Source organism: Aythya marila (assembly GCF_965140915.1).
Source record: "Aythya marila genome assembly, chromosome: 9".
Lineage (NCBI taxonomy): Eukaryota > Metazoa > Chordata > Aves > Anseriformes > Anatidae > Aythya > Aythya marila.
Genome location: NC_139050.1, coordinates 25900460 through 25925854, shown reverse-complemented (window position 1 = coordinate 25925854; position 25395 = coordinate 25900460). Strand labels below are relative to the sequence as shown.

At 58.5% G+C, this 25395-nt stretch overlaps 1 protein-coding gene across 17 annotated transcripts in view; it reads left to right on the top strand.

Moving 5' to 3' along the window:
• The window catches only part of MBNL1 (muscleblind like splicing regulator 1), a 65161-nt gene that overhangs the window by 21679 nt on the left and 18087 nt on the right, over positions 1-25395 (top strand). For 16 of the 17 annotated variants that reach the window (XM_082767358.1, XM_082767361.1, XM_082767362.1 and 13 more), the window contains 2 exons: positions 18611-18781; positions 22062-22262. In XM_082767358.1, the coding sequence (XP_082623484.1) occupies positions 18713-18781; positions 22062-22262 (270 nt within the window). In that variant the 5' untranslated portion in view covers positions 18611-18712. Of the gene's footprint in view, positions 1-10189; positions 10324-18610; positions 18782-22061; positions 22263-25395 lie in introns of those variants that run through there. The other variant, XM_082767357.1, reaches the window with a different exon arrangement.

The window sequence follows — 25395 nt, the reverse complement described above, 5'->3', positions numbered from 1 at the left end:
ATGAGCCTCGCAGGGCTGGAACCGTCCGGCACGGCTGCGGCTCCTGGTCCTCTGGCTCCAAATGATTCCCTGCGTGTAGATAGAATAAAGGGCATTTCACGTAGAAACAGCTAAGTCACTGTGAGGATTCTTTGTTTTTAATAGCACAGACCACGTAAGCAATATGATGATTAGTTTCCACCCTGTAACTGCAAGTGGGTTGGTGGTGTCCCCGCACAGGGGGAGTGAACCTTGGAGAAGTGTTTTCCATCTCGCGTTGTTTGGGTGCCCCTGAACGCTGTGGTTGTGTTGCTGTGCTCGGGGCTCTGTGGTTGGCCTTTCCCTGCTGCAAACGCACGGCTTTCAGGGAGGGAGAGCGCCCCGCAGCAGGCAAGGTGCCTCCAGACAGGCTACAGGATGGGTACAGGGAGCTGGTGGCCTTGCTGTGCTTTTTGGAGCTGCCTCTGAGCTGGGCCCTCTCCGTGTGGGGCTGTTGTTTCACTGTAGCTGCGGTTTCAGCGATAGGTGCTGAACGTGTGGGTTTCCAGCTCCTTCTCTTCGGTTTTTACAACTTAAATTACGCTAGCGTTTAAAATACCTGTGCCACAAACAGTACCTCAATTCAGTAGGGTCACTGAAACCAAAAGCTGGGAAACAAGGGTGTCAGTGTCATCCTGCAGCACGATCTCTTCTTGGGATGAGTCCTGGGAAATGGAGCCAGCCACAGAGCGGGGGATTGCTGAGCGCGCTGAGGGGGAGCTGTGCACGGCAGCGAGCTCTGCAGGTCGCTGGTGCAGGCAGGAGGCTGTAGGGGTTTGTGGGGATCCTGCTGTGTTCTGCCTTCGGACACGCGTGTTGCTGAGCTCTGGGTGGAAGGCAGGCCAACCCTCAGAGCGTCCCCAGCCCCACCGCCCGGCCTGTGTCAGCGCACCGCATTGAGAAGCTTTCTTTAATGTACTTCTGATTTTTTTATTTTTAAAATGACAGCAATTACAATGCACAGGAGGAAATAAAAAACATTATAAAGCCTGGAGCTGCGGCGCTGGCGTGCACTGGGAGTTAGCGGAGGGCACGGCGCGGGGCAGAGCTGGCGGCATCGCACCGGCTGCTGGTGGTGCTGGGCACGGGCACAGCGTGGGGGGCACCAGGGCAGCCACGGCACGGGGCGTGCAGCCCGGCACTGCCGCTGCTGCTCTGCACAAGGCAGACTCGGCTGACCCCAGGGCACCGGCCTTATGGCCGTGGGCATCCCGTCAGCAGCGGGACAGCGCCTGGCTTCGCTGTAAGGCAGCGTCCTGGAGCTACCGAGGCGTCAGAAATCAGCGCCTGGAGGAGCCCTTCCCATCAGCGGGGTTCTGTTTCCACCCTCTGAAGGAAGGAGGTAATTATCACCTCTGCAAGGAGCTGCGAGGCCTGTGGCTAACAGCTGTAGGGAATAGCCGGCGTTGTTGCAGGGCTTCAGAGCGCCCGTGGCAGGCTCTGGCACCACCTGAAGTCAGCGCAGGTAACGGGCTGGGGGCCGGGGCCGCCTCTAACATCACACACACAGCGCTCAGCGGGGGCCTGCGTTGGGCTGGGGGCTTCCTCCCCGTGCCGTGGGTCTCGGCGGGGGAGTGCAGCCTCCTTCCTGCCTGCTGCTGTCCTGTAGTGAAGGAGCCTGCCTGTCGGGTGAGTCCCTTTGATATAGGGCAGCGGGAGCGTGTCGGTGCAGGCTCCTGTCCCGGCCGGGCGGTCGCTGTTTTGTTTTTGTTTCAGGTTTTTGCGTGCGCTAAGCTAAACAAGTGGGGAAAGCATAACAAAGTAACGGCTGCTATCACAAACACTAGATGTTATGCAAAAACAACTTAGGAAAGTGTTGTACCGGATTTATCTCCGCTCTGAGAGGTCAATGAGTCGTTTACCAAGAGATAGGAGGCTTTCGATGCGGACACGTGGAGGCAGTTAGTGCTGTTCCCCGAGAGGCAAACCTTTACTAAGGATGCACCCAGAAGCTACCGTCCCACTGAACTGGTTTCCTGGGGATGTGCCTGCTAGCAGTGTTGGCACTGACTGGCTGCTCTTGCAGGGTGCCCGGACCACAGCCAGGTTTTAGTCGCTGCCATTTTCCTTCCGAGCCCTTGGCACCCCGGGGAACGGCCTGGTGTGCCCGCGGAGCGGTCAGCCTGGGGACGCTGCCTTTGCTTGTCGTTTCGCAGGGAAGAAAGAAAAGAGGGAAATGAGCAAGGGTTGCAGGTGGCAGCCCAGGCCGTGAGCGAGGGGGGCACCTCGTCCGGAGCCGCTAGGGCTGCGGTGTCCACGCGGGAGGGCCGCTGGGCTCTGCAGCACGGCGCCGGTGTGTGCTGCGGTCTGAGCAGCCCCCGTCCTCCTGCGGGGAGTCCCTGCCTCGGGTCAGGCCTGGGGACACCGCGGGGCTACTCGGGGCGCTGCGCTGACCAGCGTCAGTGTGTGGGCCATAATCTCACCTGCGGGTAATTTTGGGGGGGGTTGAAGACACAAACGATGATGCAGTATGTTCAAATTGTCAGCTAAAGCTGGGTCAGCCTTAGCTCTGCCTTGCATTATTTAAATTTATCCGATTTTCTTCCTAAATTTGGATGCCTAAAAGTCTGTCAAACTGTCTGCAGCAGAAGTAAGCTATCGAGTTCCTAAGTCAGGAAACTGGTTTGCAACAGAAATTGTTTTGAGCATAATATTAAAACATTGATTTTTTTTTTTATTATTTTTCTTGGTAGGATTTTTTTATTTTTCTAAGTAGGATTCATTTCTGAACCCCGTTAACTTCATCAGATGCTCCGATGGCTGAGTCACCTGCTGCTTCCTGGGCACTGTGAGGCAGATGCCCCGACATGGGGGGATGGATGGAGGGATGGATGGCAGGGCTGGGGGGGCTGCGGGTGCACTGAGGACGCCCATGCGAGCAGGATGCTGTTCCTCTGCACACCGCGTCCTTCGGTTGCCTCGCTGCCTTTTGTACCCATATTTTTGAAATTGTAAACGCACCGAGGAAAGAGGAGGGAGCAGGAGGGGTGTGGGCTCAGGCTGCTTTCTGTCACTGCTGCTGGCAGGCGCTTCCCCAGCGCCCGCGGTGTGCTTCCTGCACGGGCTGCTCGCAGGGCTCCACGAGCTCCCAGGGGCCGCGCTGAGCTCAGCAGTTCGGCCTGAGCCCCCCTCCTCTGCGCGGGGCTGGTGCGTGCTGTGCACACTGACACTTCGGGTGCCTTGTCGTTCCCCTGGGCTTGCGCTGCCGCTGGGCTGCTCCTGCCCGTTACTTGGGTGTCCCGCTGCAGTGCAGGGGCCCGATCCTCCTCTTCCTTCAGCACAGAAGCCCTGAACACCGCGTCTCGCTGCGTTTGTGAAACCCAGAAAAAGCCCCGAGCCCCAGGTTGAGGTCTGCCCACTGAGCGGGGCAGTGGGAAGCTCTGGTGCCTCCCAGCTGTCCCTGATACATGTAGGGTGTCAGTGCTCTACTGCCTGCTGCAGGAGTTGCCTTTCAAAAAGGAAACTCCTGAACTCTCGTAGTGACACTTCACTTTTTATCGAGAAGCCTTAAAAATATATAAAGGTGTTATAATTACAGCTGAACCTGGGGAGTGCCTTATTGCTGACGCCTCAGGGATGTTGTTGTTAATTGTTTAAATCTCCTTTGTCACTGCTTCAGAAAACAGGAATAAGTTTTTCACCCGTCATTGACTGTTTTGTTATAGTTGCTTAAGGGAAAAGGACCCCACTTACTTCAATGCAAAGAAAAGAAAACCACTGAACGCATTTCTCTAATAATGTTAGAATCGATGGTAATGTTAGATCGTTGGCTCTACGTCACCTTTAATTAAGCAAGAAAAAAAAATCCAGAATATTGGTAAGAGAGTGTGCTGGCAGGGGACTCCAGCAGTGTTACCTGCCCGTGGCGTGGCACAGCACCCAGCCTGTGGGGTGGGCCTGGGCATGGGGGGAGCATGGGGGGTTCCCGGGGAGCTGATAAAGCAGTAACCCCTGGAAAAGAGGAGGAAAAGCAGTGCAAAGCGTTCCGATTCCTCAGTCGGATCTGATTTGCCATATTGGCTGTAGCTGCATAGGTTTTTCTCCTCCAGCCTGCCAGCGGGCTGAGCTCCAGCAGAGGAAGCGAAGGGGCACATGGGCTGGGGAGGTGGTGGGGCTGTGAGGCCGAGCGGCAAGCGGCCCTCTGGAAACAAGGAGTCGGAACCGCGTGTTCCTCTGCGGGCACAGGAATGGCATTTCGGAGTCTTATCGGATATCCAAACAGGAGCTGTGCCTCGCTAAGGTGTGCAGAGTTCAAATTACAGCTTAAGCTCTGCGCCTGCAGGAAGAAATCAAAAAAGAATTAAACCGAACTGACCGGATTGCATCGCAACACTCGCAGCTGTCAGAGCCCGCGCGCCCGGCGCCAGGGTGGGCGTCTGTTGGGTACGGCCGGGGCTGCTGCTGTGTGCACCACGAGGAGTTTCTGAACTGATTCGCAGGGAGAACTTGAAGTGGCATAAAATAGGAAAAGCTCACGTCCCAAATATTCAGTCATTTGTCCTACGTCTTCAAACGAGCCATCGGAAGCCGCCTGCGAGGCCTCTGTCCTTTTTGGGATGACCCCGAGTCTCTGTTTCTCGGGTTTTCTGAATACAGCTGCCTGGTTGCCAAGGCTCGCTCCTGAACTTGCTGGAAGCAGCAGATTACATCCAAGACTGAATGATCACATCTGGTTTTTGACTTTGGAGAAGCTGCTGTTTATTCGCTGGGACTGCGTGGTGCTACTAGCCCAGCTGGCTGCCGTTTAGGAAACAGGACCCGCGTCTTTCTTAGAAATCTGCGCGGCGCTTCAGGGCTCGGAGCAGCGCCTGCAGCCCGAGCTGTCTGCCCGGCACGACGGGCCGGGACCAAGGCAGCTGCCTCGGCTTTCAGAGGGGATGCTGGGCACACTCATGCCATGGGGAGGTGCTGGCGATGGGAAGGAACCTGCTCCAGGGCTGCTGGGGGGGCTGAGGGAGGTGGGCGCTGCGTGAGGAAGGGGGCGGCTCTCAGGGGAGCGGGGCCGCTTGCCTCTCGGCATGATTGCAGCAAGGTGGAGGGGAGCGCTTCCAGGCTGACCCTGCGTACCCGTAAGGCGGCTGTGGCAATGGGGTGAGGGCTGGCAGGAGGCCCCGGTGCTCGCCTTCCCGGAGGAAATTTTAGAGGTTTCCTGGAGGAAACGTTTAAGGTTAAACGGGGAGGTTTCCGCGTTGCAGGAGCCCGGCAGGTTTCTGGCCACGTGTAGTAACAGTGCCTGGGCTGGGGAGCCGAAGCACCCTCACCTTGCACAGCTGCCTGTGCGGCCCTACAGTGCCCTTAGCACCCTCCCCTCCATCAGTGGGGTGGCTGCCGGGCAGGTCGGGGGCCTCGGGCTTTGCTGGGAGCTCCGTGCACAGCGGGAGCCTGCGGAGCCGAGGCGAAGGGGAGCGTGGTGGTGGCCGAGGGCTGCGTGCCTGCATCTGCTGAGCTGGGTGTGCTGAGCGGGGGGGCGAGGGGCTTTAGGGCAGCTGCAGCGTGCAGCGTGCTGGCCACAGGGGTGCTTCCACCAGCAGGAAAGTGGGTAGGAAGGTGCTTCCATCTCCGGCTGGAAAAAGGGCAAAGCAAGGGAGAGGAATTAAAGGGAGGCAAGGGAGACAGAGGAAAGGCAGAGCTCAGAGGAAACCAGTGCTGCTGCACAGCCTGACAGGCACTGGGGGAGAGGCGGCTGGGCATGGTGAGCGGGCAGGCGGGGAGGGAAAGGGAGAGTAAAGTGAGACCGAGAAGGGGATACTCAGGGAGCTCGAGACCCAGAAGGGGATATTCAGGGAGCTCGAGACCCAGAAGGGGATATTCAGGGAGCTCGCTGGGCCCAGCAGCACAGGAGGGCTCTCACACGGCCCGAGGACACGTGTTTGGTCTCAGCTCCTGGCAGCTCTTTGCAAGACCGTGTTCGTGGCTGGGGGCAAGCAGGGTTCGGCTGGGACTGAGGCTGGGGCTGAGGCTGTTTGCTGTAAGGCTCGGAGCTGTGTTGTACCTGGCACTGCACATCCAGACGTGAGGAGCGCGCTGTGCGCTGTCCCTGTACCCGCACCCCGTCCCTACAGGTGCACAGCACACGCCCTGTGTTTTGTAGGTGCCTGTGGAAGCAGTGCAGGATGGTGTTGGCTGCCACTGACATGAAGGGCTCCCGAAATGTGGGCAGGGCGATGCCATCTGTTGTGAGGTGTGTTGGTGTGCACTGCTGGCCGAGGGGGAAACACCCCTGCAAGTACTTCATTGTTGACTTTGTGTGCTCCTCTCCCTTATTAAGTGCAGCGGTTTGAAAAGTGGCTGAGCTTGCCATTAATCTAACTTATTCCACGTGACAATTTTTAAAAATTAATCTCTGTGGTGTAATTATGCTGTCAGAACAACTTGCTCAATTTTCTGCTTTATCCACCACAGATTCCAGAAACTTTCTAGACCCAAAACGCTCCTTTCCCGGCGGTTTTTCCTGCCCGCGTGCGGATGTGTTGCAGTGAAGCCGTTGTCTGTGGTGCCTTCCCCCGGGTTGCTGTGTGTGCAGGTGTTGCCTGCCGAGCCTGGCCTCGCTGCGGATCCCAGCAGCTGCACCCCGCTGCCCGCGGCCGCTCAGGTCTTGTCAGCCCGCTGGGTGTCTGTCGTGCCCCTGGGTCTGTGTAAGAGGGAGCCTTCAGGGTCATTCCTGCGGCTGGAAAGGCCGTCTGCGAATTGAGAAAGTCTGCTTTGTGCTTATACAAATTGAGAACCCATCAGTTGCTAAAAATACCCCGCGTTTAATCTGGGAGCCTTGCTCGGCGCTGCCGGGCGTCCCCGGGCTCTGGGCACAGCTGAAGGGCAGGTGTCCAGTGCTGTGCTGCTGCTCATGGCTCAGGCCTTGCTCCGTTTAAATGACCGCTAATTAAACATTACCAGGTCACTACCGAAGGTTTGTTTGGGTCATCTGAGGAATTACTGCGTTCACCTTGCCCGTAACATCGCTGGAAAATGTTCTTGGCCCCCAGGAGCTGGGAAGTGCCGGGCAGAACGGGGCAGGCAGCAGCACAGGGCCCGGGGCAGGGCCGGGAGGTGTCTGGGGCCTGCTGCAGGGCCGGGGCTGCTGACAGCGCCCAGGGGCATGGCAGGGGCATGACAGGAGCAGGCAGGGTGCCTGCCTCACCGCCTCGCTCCCTGGTCTCGCTGTGTCCCTGGAAGGTTGGGGAGGAGGAGGAGGAGGAGGAGGCCGATGCTTTCACCTCTGTGACTGCTACAGCCTCGCTCGTGCTGCACTTTGGGGAAAATTGGCTTCTCGAGGGAGCCGATGCGCTGGCCTGCTGAATGTTGCTGGTTGTTTCTGTACTTCGGAAGGCTCCCACACATGGAAACATTTTAATTTCCCCACCAGCTACACGGCTCTCGCTTCAGCCGAGAGCAGCTCGAGTCTCCAGGCCGGAGACGTGTTTTTGTGCTCTGCAGATGTTATCTGCTCAGCCTGTTTGCTCTCTCGTGCATAAGGGAGAGGTAATGGAACTGCTGAAATGTCTTAATAACGAACTTAAACTGCCATTAGCCAATGCCACTTCCTCCGGAGACATTGCCAGCCTCAGTCGGGTGCAGCCGAGCCGCAGCAGCGTGGCGCTGGGGGGCGGCGCTGCCGGCACTGCCCGGTCCTTCACAGCGCCCTGCCGGGGGCTCGGGGCTGCACGGAGCCCCCCCAGCAGCACCCGAACCTCCTTGCACCGTGCCCGTGGGGCAGGCTGCCACCTCTGCCACCGGCTCTGCCTCTTGGAGCTGTCTGCTCTCGCTGGGGAGCTCTGGGTGAGCGCTGCCGGCTGCTTGTTGCAGGGCGCAGAGCAAGGCTGTGTTTCCTTGTGGGTGTCCGGAACACCCCTCGGTCTGCAGCAGGGATTTTGAAGGGCAGCTGGGCTGGCTGCGCTCTTTGAAGCCGTGTCCCTCCTGTGCAGCCTCTGCCCCTCGCTCTGCCGGTCGCAGTGCACTGGGGGTGCCTGGGCTGGAGCCTCGGCCGTGCTGCTGCAGGCCCGGGACGGTTCTGCTGTCAGTGCCCGTGCTACAGTAAGCAGCTAGAGGGACTTCTGACCACACAGCACTATTTTGGCAGGTTTTGTGACTCTCTAACTTTAGAAAAATAAACCTCGCCGCCTGCATTTTCCACCAGTCCATAGCCATTGGCTGTCACTGGAGCAGCAAGGACGCAGCCAGCCTCACCTCTGTTCTCGCAAAGCCCGGGCGTGCTGCAGGGCCTTACACACACCAAAAGCACCTTCTGCTGTTTACATCTCTCGTCTGCTCCTCTTACCCAATTGTGTATTTCGTAAGCTTTTCTGAGCTCCCAGTGCCTTTTCCCCCCAGTACTTCCCCTGGAAGAGTTCTGTTTTAAAGCCTTCCCCTCCAGCCGTGGGGTGAGGCTGTTCCCACCTGCCCAGCGCCACCCCCGCTGCGTGGCTGTGCCACAGCCTGGCCCGCTGCAGGGGCTGGGGGGTCCCCGCCTGCTGGGAAGCCTTTGGACACGTTTGCTGGTTAAAATAATCCCGATGTGTCAGCCTGGGTTTGCCCACCACGCTGCTCGCTCGCTACCCGTGCTTGCACCAGGGGGTTCTTTTCTTAAGGACTCGCAACCCCCCGCTCCTCGCGGTATCTGGGGCGCTGTCACTGCTCCTCCTGCTCTGCCCCGAAAGCTGAACCGCGTGCAGGCAGCTCGCTGCGGGAATTTCTAAACTCTGAACTTGGTTAAGTCTTTTCTTTTCTCTGCTGTTTAACCACGTGCTCGTTATGTCTTTTTCTTCCCTTATTTGCCTATGCCATAAAAAAAATTCATCTAGCTTCTCTTCCTTCTGGCTTGCTCCAGTTGCTTTATCTGTTGTCTAATTATTTTAAACTTCCCTTTCCTTTCTGCTGTGCGTGCAGGCCCCTCTAGATTCTGTAGTAAAATAACCAAATTTGTGTTTTTCTAGCACTGTCCCCTGCTACCCTCTGGTGCTGTTATCCCCTCGGCCGGCTCCCGTGGTCCCTGGGCACAGGCTCGCTGGGGGTGCCCCGAAGTGAGCGAGCTTCCCGTTACCCCAGGCTGTCGCTGCTCCCCCACACCCGGCTCTCGCTGAGCAACCTTCACTCTCCAGCCGCTTCCTCGGCCGCTGCCCCACGGCTTGCCCCGTGCCCTTGCTGCTGGCAGCCTGTGCGTGGTTCCCCTGCGCTCTGCTGGGCTCAGAGCCTCCAAACCCTGCGCTGACAGAGAGCACCCAGCCCGGGAGAGCTCCCGCAGTTACCCCATGAGTGCGCTGGGAGGAAGCCGCCTCTCGGCCCGCGGCAGGGCAGGTCGGGCTGTCGCTGTGTTAGAGCCGTGCTGGGCCTGCCCGCAGCGTGTGCGGGTGTGATCGTCCCTGGGGACGGGTCCTGCCAGACCCAGTACGCTCGGGCACTGTGTGTGCTCAGGGCGAGGCGCATTGGGGTGGGTGTGGGGCTGGGGCTGGGGGCTCGGCAGGGACCCGCCGCGAGCAGGGCAGCGGCACCAAGCCACTGCGGGCACCCAGCGCTGCCCGCGCGTAAAAATAACCCAGCGGAGCTGTAAACAAGCTATTTTTGCCTGGGGGGTGACCACATGTCGGTGACTCACGGCCTCGCCATGCTCGGACACTCGGGGCTTGCCCCGTGCCCCCGGTGCGCACAGTGATGGGGGCCTGGCGGGGCTGCAGGCCTCGGGTACGAGGTGTGGGGCTGGCTGCCTCCTGCTGTGGCCTGGCTGGCACACGGGGATGTGTCCTTTCCCATACAAGTCCCATAATTTATATGGCAGTGAGCAATGCCATAAATGAGGCACTCCTCGTTTTCTGTAGGCCTTTTCCCTACCCAATTCCAGAGATTCTCATTGACAAGAGAGGGCAAGGCTTCCAGGAGCCACAGCTGCCTGTCCCAGAGCTGTGTTAGCTTACCTTCCCCCCACTCCACGTGCTCAGACAAACCACCTGCACTGCGCCTGGCTGGAGCAGAGCCCCTCCGTGCCGCCTCCATCGCCGAGCGCTCGGGGTCGTGCGGCTGCACGCAGCTACCGCGGCTGGCGGGGCCCAGCGGGGGGCTGAGCAGCTGCGGGTCGGAGGGAAGCGCTGCTGCTTGCCGCGGGGGTGGCCGTGCCAGCCCCATCGCCGCCCGCAGCCAGGCCAGGAGCTGCCCCGTGCTTTGGCTGGCGCTGGAGGAGCTGCCCCCCGCCTGCCCTGGCTTGTGCGGTTGCTGCGGCCCCCGTTGCAGCTCCCCGCGTGGCAAACGGGCGGACCCCAAGCGTGCCCATCTCCTGCACCTGAGCCAGAGCAAGAGGAAGGCGCCCGCGCTCTGCCGGAGGTAAGGACCGGGGCAGTGGGCGGGTGCTGGAGGTGAGGATGTGACGGGCGCTGCCCTGGGGCCGCTGGCAGGGCAGGTGGGGCAGCGGGAGCCCCGCGGAGCTCCCTGCGGGCAGCCGGCCCTGAGATTGAGGATGCGGGGAGCTGCGGGGCCGTGCTCGGCTGTGTGCTGCCTGCGGGGGGTCAGGGCATGGTGCCTTTGGTGGGGGCGAGCCGTGGGGCCCAGCTCCCTGCCGTGGGGTGCCGGGCAGGGCGAGGGCGGAGGGAGGAGACCGGGCGGAGGCTCCCTGCTGCCTCTCTGGATGTGGCGCTGGGGCAGGACGGGGCTGGCCCAGGGGGTGCTGCGGGGCTGTGGCCGTGGCAGGACACACGGGGTGATCCCGTTAACCACCGCTGCCGGACGGGTTCCTGCCCACGTTGCAGGGCTGCAGGAGTGGAGCTGGTGGCCTCGGCACTGCGGGGGCAGAGCCTGAGCCCCGTGCACCCTCCTGTCCTCGCCTTCGCCTTCAAAGCCTTCTGTCTCCCTGGTGGGTCCCTCTCCTTTCCTTCTCATCTGCGTTCCTCCTGGTGTGCTCCCCGCGGTGCTTTTCCTCCTTGCTCCCATCTTACCTACCTAAACCAGCCGTTTCTCTTTGCTTTTCATTCCTTGCCCCCTTTCCGTAACGCCTCAGCTTTTGACCAGAGCTTTGCTGTGGGCTCGTGGTCGCTCTCCCCGTTCCTGTCGCGAGGGCACCTCTTGGGCACGTTCCTGGGGCATTTTGTAGGGCTGGGCTCCAGGCCCCCCAGCAGCAGGACTTACTGCCTGTCCCTCGCGGTTCACATTTCAGGTGTGCTCTCTTTTTTCCAGCCAGCCCTCTGCTGTCCGAATGCCTCCCTTCCTTTCACACACAATAGCCCCGCAAGGGGAGCGAGCGAGAAGCCCGGCTGCTTTGGTGCTGCGGCCGGGCGGTGGCCCCGTGCGCCAGCCCCCCCAGCACCGTGCAGGACGTTGCCCCCGCCGCCTGCAGCATCGCCCTGCATTTGCTGTGTCCTGGGGCTGCCTTCCCCAGGGGCCTGCTGCTGGCAGCACAGGAGCTCGCAGCGCTGCAGCAGGGGGAGAGGCTCACGCAGGTACCTTCAAATGTCTGCTCCGTGAGGAGCAAGGGAAGGTGCCTGACTTTGCCTGCCTTACGCTGTGGTAGGTGCTAACCGCGTTTATTTTCAACCTGAGGAGCTCCGTGAGAGGTGTGTCTTACAGCCAGCCCCCCTTCGCTTTTTCTTGAGGTGCCCTGACTGCTGCTTTACCTAAAACTCACTCTTGTGTGTGATTTGTGGTGCCCAGGGCAGCTCTGGCAGGATTGCACTGGGAGGTGGGGGCGAGGCGTGCTGAGGGGCTGCGGGTGCTGGCCGGCTCCGGGGCGCTGCAGCGAGCAGGGACTGCGGCACCGCGGGGCTGAAGGGCTGCGAGGATGCTCCTGGAGCTCTCGGAGGGATCGTGGCGGTGAGCCTGCCTGGGGAAGGCAGCGTCTCAGAGCACTGCTCAGTGGGACGCACTGAAAATAATTTCCCTGGGCTTTGGTATTGATTCCCAGAGAGCTCACATCTGAGTGACTGCCCTTGATTTCAGGGGAACGTTTTAAGTACCTGAAGGTACTTTCCCTATCGATACCGAGGAGCTCAGGCCCTGGCCGGTGTCACACGCTGTCCTTCCCCAGCCCGGCTTCTCGCCCCCATCCAGCAGGGCGGAGGCAGCGTGCTGCTGCCTGCCTGGCAGGGCCCGAGCGGGGCAGGCTGTGGGGAGATCTGGTGGCTCTGCATTTTTGGCAGCGCTGAATTTAGCTGCCGCGTGTTTTCCTCACGAGGCATTTCGTGATGCCGAGAAGTGCTGGCGCCGAAGGAGCTCGGCCACCACCAAACGGGCCGAGGCCAGGCTGCGGTCACCGTGCCCCTCGGCTCCTGCGCACAGGGAGAGCGGCTGCTCCTCCCTCGGCTGCCTCGGCAGTGGTGGGAGAGGGCCTCGGATCCTAGCACAAGTTTCCAATATTTGACTGGAACATCAGACAGTTCTTCATCGGAGCTGCCAGATGCCAAAATCAGCTGCAAGCTGCCTGTACCCAGCGGGATCCTTGCCAGACGAGGGAGTCCAGCAGGGTTGATGCAGATAAGTCTTGCCAAGCGCTGAGTATCTCCTCCAAGGCTCTGAAGGCCTGCATCTTCCCCAGGCCCTGGCTGGATCTGGGGCCGGCCGCACCCACAGAGCTCAGCTCTCCTTCGGTCAGTCCAAGGTCAGTGCTGTCCCTTGTCTGGAAGTGCCCAAATGCAGCGGGAGCTCAGGAGGTGCAGGTTGGGTCCAGCCTCCAGCTGACCCCTGGCACAGCCGCCCGCATCCACCTTGGCCGGCTCAGGGCAGGGGCACACAGCAATGGGGCAGCCGGTGCCAATGCGGACACAGACCTGGCCAGGCACCTCTCACACCTGAATTTGCTTGAAAGAGATTTTGCTGGGAGCAGCAACTGAAGGCCCAGAGGCGCAGGAGCAGGGCAGAGACAGAGGTGGTGCTGGGGTCGGGGTGCTGGGCTGGCCGCGGGGCAGGCCGCAGGGGAAGGCTGCACCTGGGCTCCCCACTTCGTGCACAAAACGCAGACCCGGGGAGTTTCGTCTCACTTGTGCAGAATTGCAGGGCTAACTGGTATTTTGAAATTAGTAATTTTCCATTTTTCAATTGGCATTTGCCATTTACTTTTAGTTTAACAAAGTGCTATATTGACGGCTGTTTCCCTCCCCGATACGGTTGGGTAATTTGGGATATAATTTCGGAAAGGTTTCAGTCCATCCAAGCTCGTTATTTTTCAATCAGTAAACTATTTGCTTGACAAACTTATTCCATTTGTATTTAAAATAGTCTGGATGCTGTGCTGATAAGAGGAGGGAAAAGCACTACAAAGGGGACAGCAAGGTTAGAAATACTCAGTCTGCAAGGCGGAAGAGGAGAGGATCTCAGGCTTGTGGTGCAGGCCACGTCCCTGACGCCCTGTGGGTGGGGTGGCATCCTCGGGCCGTGCTCCCAGCTGCGTGGGGTGGGGGACGCGGCTGCAGGCCTCACCCTGCGCTGGCACCGCTCTGCAGTAGGGACAGACAGAGCTCCTGTCCGTCCCTGACCTTCAGCTGTGGCGAGGGGCGGTGGGTGTGCAGTGTGAGCACGGGGCCCGATTTATTGCCGTGCCGTTGGTTTTGCTGTTACTCAGCAGTGACCGTACGGTGAGCAGCACAGGGGCCGTGCGGCGCTGCTGTGCTGAGCGGCCGCCAGGCAGAGAGGGCACTGCAGTCTGCGTCCTCGTCTCACCCGGCCCACGTCCCTGCAGCACGGCGGGGGCTCGGAGGCTGCCGGCTGCCCCCTGCATGCACCGGGCTCGCCCCAGCAGGGCCCAGTGCGTGCGGGAGAGCTGAAATGCTGCTCTGTGCACGGGAGAGCTCCCCTGGCTGCCCCTGTGAGCTCCCAAAATCACAAAAGCAAGGCTTTATTTTTAAACAATGGCAATTCCACTTTAAATACAGCGTCCGTAACGGAGAGTGCTCCTGGGTGTTTCCTCGGGGGTGAGGATGCAAATTGCCCAGTTCAGGTCGCCATCCACCACCTCCTGGCTTCCACCAGGCAGAGGAGCCTTTTAAAATATCAGGGCACTGCAAAAACTAATGGAAACGGTTGCGTCTATTTGTTAGTCCTACCTATTCATGTATTACTTCATTCCCTTAACAGCCAGGGTTGCTTTCTGGTATGGAGCATGCCCACAAGTCCGAGGGAACATGAGGTGTGCGGGCAGCAGCAGTGATCCCGCTGGAGCTGGCGCGGCAGGACCTGCCCTGCACACCCGGGTAGTGAGCTGGGACAGAGTTGTCCATCACCTGCTGAGGGCTTCACACCCTGCTCTCCCAAGACAGAAGGCAATTTTTAAGTATACCGACTCTGCAAAGAGTGTGTGGTAACGTTCCTTGTGTCGCCCCTCTTGTGGCATTCCCTTTTCAAGTCCAGCTGAGATAACCCGAAGCGTTCCCGAAGCTGTGCCGAGCGAGGGCTGCGTGCTGCCCCTTTGGACGTGGGGCTTGACAACTCGCCCGCTTCCTGCCCTGTAACACCGTAACAGCTGGGAAGCCTGGCGGGACTGCTCGGTGCTGCAGCACATCCCCGCGCCGTGCCAGGGCAACCCGCCGGGCCTGCCGCTTACCTGGGAACTGCCCGGCTCCTGCGGGGAGCGGCTGGGGGGCCGCGGGGCTGCTCCTGGGCTGAGGCACTGGCAGGGACACAGGTCACAGGAGCTGTGAACAGGGATGTGGACGGACGGACTCCCACATGCCTGCAGCTGCGTGTCGTGCGCGGCCGCCTGGCGCTGCGTGGAGCCGTGGTGCTGAGCAGCTTGCTGCTCCTGGCAGAGAGTCGCTCCTGTTACCCCTAGAGCGTCGGTTATTACATGCCTGAGTAAGGATCATGCGGATTACCAGATTGCTGTAAAAGGATTTGATGGCTTTAGGAGTTCAGGGAGAGGCTTTCTGGGAGCCTGCCCAGCAGCGTCCTGTGCCCCCCGTGCCCCTCGTGCTCGCTGTGTGGGGCCGTGCGCCTGGGGTGTGGTGAGGCCGGGGGATGTGGGGTCTGGGGCTGCCCCATGCTGTGTGGGGACACTGCAGGTGGCCCCGTCCCGGGGCTGGGGTGGGCTCGCTCCTCGGCTTCTTTAAGGCTGCTGAGTTTCAGGACAGTAAGACAGATCCTCGGCCTGGCTTCCTGTACAAACACGATCAGCTCGGGTGATAAGTGAGGAGGATTTGAGATTCTTATCCATGAGGCGCACACTCGAGGCTGTCATCACGTGGCCACCTCAGTGTGTTTTATGGCTGTGCTGGATCTGAGAAGATGCGCAGAGGTGATTAAAAAATAGAGAACTGGTAGCTGAATCCATTAAATTCTTGTACCCGAGATCTCTTCCTGCCAAAGCAAAGCGAGACAGGATGTCACCACACGGGCAGTGCCGTCAGCTGGGGCTCTTCCTGCGCCACCCGAGGGCAAAGCCAGCGTTTATGGGGCCGGGTGGCATCGCCTGAAGCACACTGCATGGGGACCCACGGGTTTGGGTTTGCTGCTGCAGGAGCTCAGCGGGGGCACTGCCGAGGGCCCTTCTGTGCTGGAGTCGCAGCGCACTGGGTGCCTTGTGGCGCCAGGCTCGGAGAGACTCGTGTTGTTGCTGGTCCTGCGGCGCTGATTTTGGCACGGACCTCCCAGCGTGACCCGGAGCAGCACAGCAAGGCCTCTTCCTCCTGCTTTTCCTTTCTGCAACAACAGCCATAAAGCCGCAGAAAGAAACAGGCGACAAAGCAATCGTTGGGAGGTGTTTGGCAATAGCCCCGGGCTCAGCCGAGTGCAGCAGCCCAGCTCGCTGCGGTTCCCGTCCCGCAGCACGGCACCGTGCTCAGTGCAGGAACAGGGCCTGCCGGGCCTTGCTGTGCTGTGCTGGCTGCGTGTCGTGTCGTGTCGTGTTGTGTCGTGTTGCATTGTGTCGTGTCGTGTTGTTGTTTGTTTGTTTGTCATGTTAGACATTGGAATCGCTTGCAGAAACAGAGCCGTGCAGCCGGGTTCCATCTCTGCCAGCAGGGCACGAGGCACTGACTGTCCCATCTCGGCACGTGCCGCCTGCTAAAGCTCCGGAGCTGCTCGGTGTCCCTGAGGTGTGCCCGTGCTAGCGAGGAGCAGACGGTAACGCCCCGTGGGGTGGCTCCAGGAGCAGCCGAGGGCAGTAACGTCCCCGGTGATCTGTGCGCAGTGAAAGCCCCGCTGTGCACAGGGCTGTGGAGCAGCGGGGCTGGGCACGGTCCTGTTTTGAGGTGCTGAGTCAGGCTGCGGGCTGCAGGTCCCCCACGTGCCATTTCACAGCGTGCTCTGCTCGTGCTCTGACGGAGGGATCCTCGGGACGGTTCGTGCTGTGTGAAACCAGAAGTGGCCATCGCCAGTGCACCCTGGCTGTGCCCCGGAGCTGTGTGGGAGCACCCCAGTCCGTGCCGTCTCCTCGTCGGGCAGGGGCGTAAATGGTTTGGAAGGCTCTGGCTGAGGTGTGGCCGTGGGTCGCTGTCTGGTTCGGGGTAAGCTCAGCCACTGACTCACTGGGGCTGGAATCTGTATCCGTCGGGTCGGGTCGGTGGAGCCCTCCCAGTAACTCTTTGCTTGATATTTCCGAAACTTCTCCGACCGTGTGCTCGCTGGGCTGGAGCACAGCTACTGCCACAAAGCAGGCACGAGCCGTGTGTTTTAAAAAGCAAAACCCAGCCGGTGTCTGAATGTGTTCCTGCGTGACTCGAGTGCATCCGCACAGGCACTTCCATCACTTACAGGCAGGGGCTGGGCTTTCCGTAACCACCGCCCTCCTGCTTGGGGTGTGGTGGCTGAGCTCTGCTGGCAGGAGGAACTGATGCTCCCTAAAAGAGAGCCGTGTTTGTGTCGTCACAAACCCTGAACCTGCGGCAGCTCTGCAGTGACATTGCTGCTGCTTTGCTGTGTTCAGGCAATAACAGCCTGAGCAGCTCCGCAGGGCTCCCTGGGGTGCGGGGGCTCCTGGTGCCGGCACTGCCGCTGGCCATCGCGGCGCCCTGCTTGGTGCTGCCGCGGGGCCCTGCCGCTGAGCGACAGCTCTTAATTGGAGAATTAATTTGGCTCCAGGCCCTGGCTGAGCAGCAGCGCGTGGCACAAATCCTCCCGGCGGGAGCACGTGGAGGCCACGTGGAGCTCCCGGTGCGGGTGTCCCCGTGCCCGCAGCCCCGCCTGGCATCAGCACCGCCGGCAGGGTGGGAGCAGGAGCTCCTGCAGGGGGCTTTGATGGTATGGGGCCAGCAGCCTTGTGAGTGCCAGGCAGCCCCCCAGCCCGCTTTCTGTGAGCAGTAGTCCTTGTGTCAACAGCAGCAGAGCGGGGCAGCGAGCGCTGTGTATCGCGGGCCGTGCTGCTCGGTTATAGAAGCAGCCCAAACAAACAGCCCCAGCGGCTGCCTCGCGCCCTGCTCAGAGCAGCTGCGTTTCTGGGGCTTGTCCGTGCCCATGTGGTGACCTCGGGTGTGCGGGGCTGTCGGCGTTACCCAGCTCTGGCAGAGCAGAGGGAAGCTCCTGCAGCATCGCAGAGCTCGGCGCGGCCCAGACAGGTGCTTGGGGCCACGCTGGGTGCGCAGAGAGCTTGCTGCTTTCGCTCTCCCTGGGCTTCCTGCCCGAGGGCTGCCGAGCCCATAGCCAGAGACAAGCAGCGTGTGAGGGCAGCCGTGCTCCCTGCCCCAAGCTCGCCTTCCTGCAGCCCCTGCCCTGCTCCCCCTGCCCTTAGCGTGCTGTCGGCACGGAGCAGCCTAAAGCCCACCGCTAAGTAAGAGCTGAGTTCGGCTGCATTCCTGGGTCAGGCCGGGAACTGCTCCTCTGAGTCAGGCAACACGTGGTGTAGCTCCTTGTGGCGCACTTAGCAGTCATTAAACCCGATTTCTACGCTGTGCTAATGTAAGATAATCATCTTCCAGGCAACCGGTAAATTGTAATTTGGCCCCACGTTCGTTAGTGGTACCAATAATTAGTGCGGGTTTTCGTATCAGAGGAAGAGTTGACACGAACAGAGCAGCGCTGGGCTCTGCCTGCACAGCGGTGCCACCAGGGCTGTGCCACCTGCGTGCCCGGCCAAAAATCCCGGCAGAGCTGTGTGTGCTGGTCTTTAGTCGGGCTGCTGCCCAGGGACGTGAGCTCTGAGCAATGGGGCTGCCAGCAGGGAGGTGGGCAGCACGGAGCCGTCTGTGCTGGCCGTCGGGGGCAGAAACAGGCGCACAGAGCAGGTTGCTGGACCTTGGGGCAAGAAGACATCTCAACTTTCTGAGCAAAGCTGCAGGAGAAGGTCAAGCTGTATGGAATTAATTTGGTTCCCGATAAAGATGGTTCCTTGCTGAAAGTACAGCTGTCTTCTGCGTTGTCATTGCTCCTGGTTGGATTTATTTCAAAGGTGAATGAATAAAGGGGAAGGGTTGTAATTTAAGGGACCTGTTTTTTCCCCTCCTGGTGGGGGCACTTCGGGCTCTGGGGCCTCCTTGTTCCTTTAGGGCTGTATTGCAGAAATGTGTAGTTTGGAAATATGAAGCAAGGAGCTGGTACCAGAGCTGTGCAGCTGCTCCCATCGGTACGTGATCATTTCAGGAGGGAGCTGGAGCCTCACCCAGGCCCTGCAGAGCTTGCTGGGTTTGGTTGGGCCAGACAGAACAAAAAAGATTTGCCTTTAACTGCCTGAGCCAATTATGTTCATTCTCTTCCTCAGGGTCGATGTTCAAGGGAAAACTGCAAATACCTTCACCCACCACCACACTTAAAAACGCAGCTGGAGATAAATGGACGCAATAACCTGATTCAGCAGAAGAACATGGCCATGCTGGCCCAGCAGATGCAGCTTGCCAATGCCATGATGCCTGGAGCCCCCTTGCAGCCTGTGGTACGTGCGCTTTGGGGCTTGGGTTGGTGACCACGAGCTGGTGCAGGCTGAAGGGAGTTAGCGGGTGCGGGTGGCTGTAAGAGCCCACAAAAGTTGGTAACTGGTGGAGAAATCAAACAGCGAGAGGCTGGTCTGTCTTTGTACTGCTTCATTCTGCCTCGCCTCAATCAACGTTGCTTCATGTTTTGTTGAATTAATTCATCTGTGTAACGTCTCTCCTAATTTTGACAAAGTGAGCGATCTGTGTGGCAGTTCAGTAAACAGACGTTTCCTTTGCAATTTCTTGTGCTCGAGGAAATTCCTGGGTTTGAGAAGATTCCCACTGGATGTTTTCCATTCATTCAGGGGAACCTTCTCAGAGTTACTTGCTGGACTGGACTTGGGTTTTTACAGCCCGTTGTAAGCAGAGAGCAAAGCTTGCCCCGCACTGCGCGGCGTGTGCCGGGCCGCTGTGTGCCACCGGCAGATCGGGCTGGGCAGGGGGAGCAGCGCCTGCTGATAACCACACCGCCTAGAACAGGCAAAGGAGGGGAAAAGGGCTATCAGCAACCTCTCATCTGGCTGCAGGGCAGTGTAATCACGTAGTGCACCACACGTGTTTCTCTCCAGTACGTGTGCGCAGTGCCGGGTTTGACGCCAGCGCAGGGATGGGGCTCGGTCTGCGGTGACCGTGGTGGGCGCCCGCCAGCCAGACACACTGCAGAGCAGAACGCACTGTGCTCGTTCTCTGACGCAGTCCAGAGAGGTCGCTGGAGCTAACCTGTGGGTAAAGGTGGCCCAGCAAGCTTTGGCCACACCCTTGTAGCTCAGACACTGTAGGGTACCGAATAACGCACCGGGGAGGCTGGCGCATTCTGTGTAAAAGGTCACACAGCGCTTCCCCTGCTGAAGCTCTGCCTTCTGACGGGTAAAATGGCAGCACGGGAAAAGGGAGCTGGGAAATAAATTATATTGATATCTGCCTTAGCACTTCCCTGGCAGTTCCTTGGTTCTGTACTGGAGAAGTTAGGACTTGGCGAGTTGCATCTACCTGCAGACACCTTGCAGGAGGGAACGTGCTCCGTTAGGCGAGCTCTTCGGCACTGCTTCATTTGTGACAGGTTGTACTCAGAGTAAGTGCTTAGGAAAAATCAGCAGAGCAGAAGGGACACTCGTACTTGTGCTAAATTGTGATTTGGCCCCATGTTTTGGGGGTCTACCAAATTCCAGTAAGTATCCTGTAGCCCATCTGATTTAGTTACTGTGGACTTACTCTTCCATTTGGCTTTATGCCTCGTCTGGTTCAAGAAGTGTACGGGGGGGAGAAAAGCAGAAATGTTTTGGAGGGATCTTCGCAGTGACTTGTTGGCATCAGTTACCAGCATGAGAAGAGAGGGCGTGTTGTTTTCTCCTTTTGGCCATCTTTTTGTTAAACAAAATTTCATGCAGCACCGAAGGAAGGAAGTGAGCTAAGGCGGCGTCAGCGCGTGAGCTGCGGGTGCGGTGGCACCGTGCTGCTGCCCCTGCTCGCTGCCTCCTGATCAGAAACCACGCGGGGTGTGTGTGCGGCCAGGCAGCTCAGACGCAGGCTGTACTTTACGTGCCTTAACTTCAGAGCAACCTCAAAGTGATTTTTCAATTTCTAAACAGACGTGTACACACGCCGCAATTTTATTTTATTTCCTGGTTTGAGGACAGCGATGCAGCACCGGTGCCAGCACACTCATACTGGGGCTATGACAAAGCTGAACAGTCAGAGTGCTGCAGACAGTAAAAGCCACTACTTCACGTGTCCTTCCCTGTTAACTTGTTCTTCTCCATTACCTTTTGGTCTGCTTGTTTCATAAATGATAACCCAGTGCATCTCCTGTGGTTTTATACAAAGCAGCGTGTAGATAGACAGCAATATTTAGGTAAACATGAAAAAATACTTAGTGCAGTGCTTCAGAGTAGCAGTCCTTTTTGCTATAAGGAGAGGCTAGCATCAGGGTAATGGTTAAACTGAGGTTCTGCTTCTGCGTGTGTGCAGCTGGCTGCAGGATAGCTGCGAGCTCTGGCAGAACACGAATGGCTGGGTAAGAACAGTGTTACCTTGTCGTGGCCAAAGGCTGTGGGGTATTTACACAAACGTCAAGTGATCTTGGTAGCAAATCAGCAGGATGGTCTTTTAGGTGCTGGACTTAGTGGGCTCACTGGGCTGAAGGCAAATGGAAATCAGGTCCCAGGCTACACACTGACAGTCTCCCAGTTTTATTTGAACGTTCATTATTGCACAGATGATAGCACAACAATGAAAAGTACGGTTAATTGATGGTGTAGCTAATAATACTACTTTATTTCCTGTAAAAATTCCCTTTTTTTGTTGTTCACATGGATGAAAAGGCAGACACGTTAAAGAAACTACTCCCATTTACAAAAATTTCAGGCTTTTTTTTTTTCTCCTGTAACCTTTGCATGTGTTTTTGTCCAGTGTTTCCAATGGACTTGCTCCCTGCTTCCAAACAATTCGGTCATTTCCTCAGAAACACGAAAACATGTGGTGCTGTGTGCTGTCTGGCTGAACAAGATAGGAAACAGAGCAAAAGATCTGCATTAACTTCGTTGTTGTTTTTCACTCTAAAAATTACTTTGGAAGAAAAATCTAAATGCCTTGAGTAACTACTTTATTTATATACTGAAGATAAACACTCCGGCCGAAGTTTAATTTGGCAATTACACTGCTAGCACAGTGCCTCTGGATTCGGAGGGGCAGAAGCATGATTTAACCTTCGCTGCAGTGCACCAGCGCTGCACTGGGGCTTACAGCACCGCTCGGTCTTCTCCATCTAATTACCTTCACAACGTGTGACAGCCTGCAAGGGCAGCTGGTTCTTTTTTTAAAACAAACAAACAAACAAACAAAAAAAACCCCACAGTATTTGCATGGCCTCTCTCCGGCTCAATGATTTAGTCTAAATAAAGCATCCCCCCGGTGCTTCTTTGTGCTGTCTGCAGGGCCAGCCTGCTCGATGTTATACAAATAACGGGTTGTAACCTCCTGCTTGTTCCCGTGTGGAACCTCTGCAGCCTGTGAGCTGGGGCAGGTTGGGATCTGGGTGGGAAGTGCCCTTGTCCTTGGCGTGGAGGCACGTGTGGCTTGGCGGTGTGCTGGGGCCCCCGTGCAGGCTGCTCTCGCACCGAGGGGCTGCCTGCGCGTTTCAGATGCGCTTTGCCATCTGAGGGTGATGGCCAAGGGGTTGTGCTGCTGGCAGCACGGTGGGTACGGGTGTTTAAATGTCTTTCTCCTTTTCTCCCATTGCAGCCGATGTTCTCAGTCGCGCCCAGCTTAGCCACCAACGCCTCGGCCGCCTTCAACCCCTACCTGGGGCCCGTGTCCCCGGGGCTGGTCCCAGCGGAGATCCTGCCCACCGCCCCCATGCTGGTGGCGGGCAACCCCGGCGTCCCGGTCCCTGCCGCCGCTGCCGCTGCCGCCCAGAAGCTCATGAGGACAGACAGGCTGGAGGTAGGAGCCGCCAGGCACGATTCACCCTCGCGAGTTATCTCCTGTATTGTGTCTCCTGGACAGACGATCTGTTGCTTGTGAAAGAAAACAGCGCGAGCTTCCCCGGAGCCGATAGCGCCCTGTCTTGGCAATGCAGGGGGCGTGCCACCACGGCTCATGCTTGCAGCTCTGCTCCTGGCCCCGCATCTCAGAAGGCAGCGGGAGCACTGAGGGATGGCCGTGGTAGCTGCAGGGGCGCCCCGAGACTGCGTTTGTGTGTCCAGCAGCTGCTAACGAGCGGGCGCGGGTAACGAGCGCCGGGAGCTGGTGCGAGGGCCGTGCTGCAGCCGCCCGGGGGGGAGCTCGCTTGCAGCCTCTGGCATGTTTTTGCTCTGGCCACATGCTGCTGGCACTCCCCCCGCGGCCTCCCGCGCCTTGTTTATCATCCTTCGCTACAGCCCTGACAAGTGCTAGTCCTCGCTAGCTGTTACTCTCCCTTGCCCTGAATCTCTCTTATCGGGAAGGCCTGGCCGTGTTTTCGGCACCGTATCAGCGCTGCGGCAGCGAGGGCTCGCGGCCAGGCGGTGCCACGCGCTCAGGAGCATGGCGAGCTGGGCGCTGGGCAGCCTGGTGCTGCTGTCCCTGCCCTGTGAGCGCCGTGCATCCTGGTGTGGGGTCAGGGCCCGGCCGCTCTCAGGGACCTCGGGTCCGTGTGGGGACAGCAGCGGGGCCTGGGGGCGCGCTGTGGGGTCGGGCTTCTGGAGATGGGCCCTGAGCACGCGGGGAGCACGGTGGGAGGAGCGGCAGGGATCTGTCAAAATGCAGCCGGTCATAATGGTAGGGCTCTTCTCGCCTAGGCACTGCAGCAGGAGGGTCTGTGTGTGCCTACAAGGGACATTCATTCCTTTTTCTCGGTGGTTTCACCCCTGGCTGAGGAGCTGGGCAGCAGGCTGCAGGCAGGAGCGTGGGGCAGGGCCGGGCAGCGAGCCCTCCCAGCACCGCCACTATTCTCGGAGCTTACATCAGCGCAGGTTCCCCTTCCGCGGGATCGCATCACTTCCCCTTTTAGAGTTGTTTTCTCCGAGGAAAGAGTTCCCTGAAGTGTGTTCAGGTTACAGGAGGCCCGGCCTCCCCGAGCAGGCAATCTCGGGGCTGCTTGCTGCCCGTGGAGCCGAGGCTGTGCTGGCCACAGGCTGTGACTGGGATGTGCGGGGAGCTCCTGGACGCTGGGCTGCGGCAGGGGAACCTTCACGTGTGGGATTTGGTGCTGCAGGGGCTCTGTGCAGTCCCTGTGCAGCTGCTCGGGGAAATGCTCGACTGCGGAGCCAGGCTGCTCTGCACACGGGGGAGCTGTGAGCGGTGCTCTCACAGCACACCCAGAGGCACGGTCTGCAGTAAAAAGAGGTTTTAACAACCAGAAAAAGCCCCTCCTGAAGGAGGGCTGTCCCTGCCCGCTCTGCTTGCAGCCCTGCCTTTCCAACAGGGCCTTCCCCTGGCTCTGCCCGAGCTGTGCGGATCACTCTCAGACATGCAGCTTCGCCCCCCCTCCCAGCTGCTCAGCTTCGCTGTTTGTTTTGGCTGGGATCAGGAGCACATTGCAGTTTACCCAGCAGCTCTGCGATTCCACACGGAACCGCTCATACGAAAATAGTGCCTGTTGTGGGCGGGGGGGGCTTCTCCTCCTCCTGTTTTCCCCCCAGCAAATGCAGGTTAAGCGGTTCGATACGCAGGTGAGAAGATAATTGGGCAGTGCTTTGCAGTGCTCGGTCATTTAATCAGAGGTCTCTAGATGTAGGGCATAGTTCTTATCTATCTTATCTAATAAGGCCATAGTTCTTATGAGCAACAAATCATTTGTAGAGTTTTTTGATTACAAAAGTGCAAAACTGATTTGCAGGATTTTACGTGGACTGCCCCTCACCTCTCCGAGGTGGCGTGCTCTGCCTGCCACGTAGCTACCTGCTCTTGAAGAGAGCTCGCTGCTGTTTGTTATTGCAGGACTGCAGAGCTTTATATGGCTTAGCTCTCCCTGCCTTGGAATGAACTGTCCCCTGAAAAAAAATAACTGCAGTGATGTTAGTGTCTAATCTTGGAAGATGATTTGTTCTGTTTAGAATTTTAAATGCTTATTTTCAAGAATAAAGTACCGGGTCCTTAATTAAATCAGCACGCGTGTTCTGGGCTACCGAAGCAGACCGCCACGCAGCAAACATCTCGCCATACATGTGCCTGGGCTTTAAGGCAGGCAGCACAGACCTGCCAGGCGCTGAGCCTGCTGTCCCGAGCAGCTCTGAGTGCTGGCGGGACGGCTGCTCACTGCCCCAAGCAGCGGGATGCAGCTCACAAGCGCTGGGACCGTGCCGCTGCCTGGCTGTTCGGTGTGCTCAGACACTCCCCTACAGCACCTGGGTCTCAGGGTGGAAACGCTGAGGGTTCAGACTTTTCCTGCAGCTTTCTTCACATTCCTCCTCTGCCAGAAATACCGTGAACAAAAACATGGCTCTTCTTGTGAACTAGAGGGGAACCCGCAAAGGACGAGGAAGTGAGAGAGGAAAGCGTTGCCTGGTGGGTTGCTTTGGGAGCACGTTTCCCTTCGCACGCCGCCGTTTGCTGTTAGAAGTATTCGAGAGTCAAGACTGCTGCAATCGAGCTGCTGTTTCCTGCGTGATTCGTATTGCCATTTTGCTGCCAGCAGGCAGAATGTACTGGCTAACAGCGTACTTGTGCTGAATTCAGTGCAAAGGAGGCAAAAGGTGGAACTTGCTCGGGAAAGGCCAGGGATGTCGCCCTGTGTTCATGTGCCCTGGCCAAGCCTCGGCCAGCTCCGGGCGAGCAGCTCAGCCACGGCCGAGGTTTCGGGGCAGTTGTCTCTCCGCCAGGGTGGGCAGCTGGGATCCCAGCAGGGCAATCAAAATAAACCCGGCCCCAAATTAGAACAAGTGAAGTTCACGGTGATGCCTGGCTGATCCTGCAGGGCCGCTTCCATTCCCTAACTCAGCAGTTCAGCCCGGCATCATGCGGTCATTCCAGCTTCTTAGGTTCGGTTTGTGCTCCTTAGCTGCTGTTACGCTTCTTCACTTACCAAGTGGAAAATTGTGATACTAATTACAGGGCTACTAATAAACAAACAAACAAGCACTCTCCAGATCTGAAA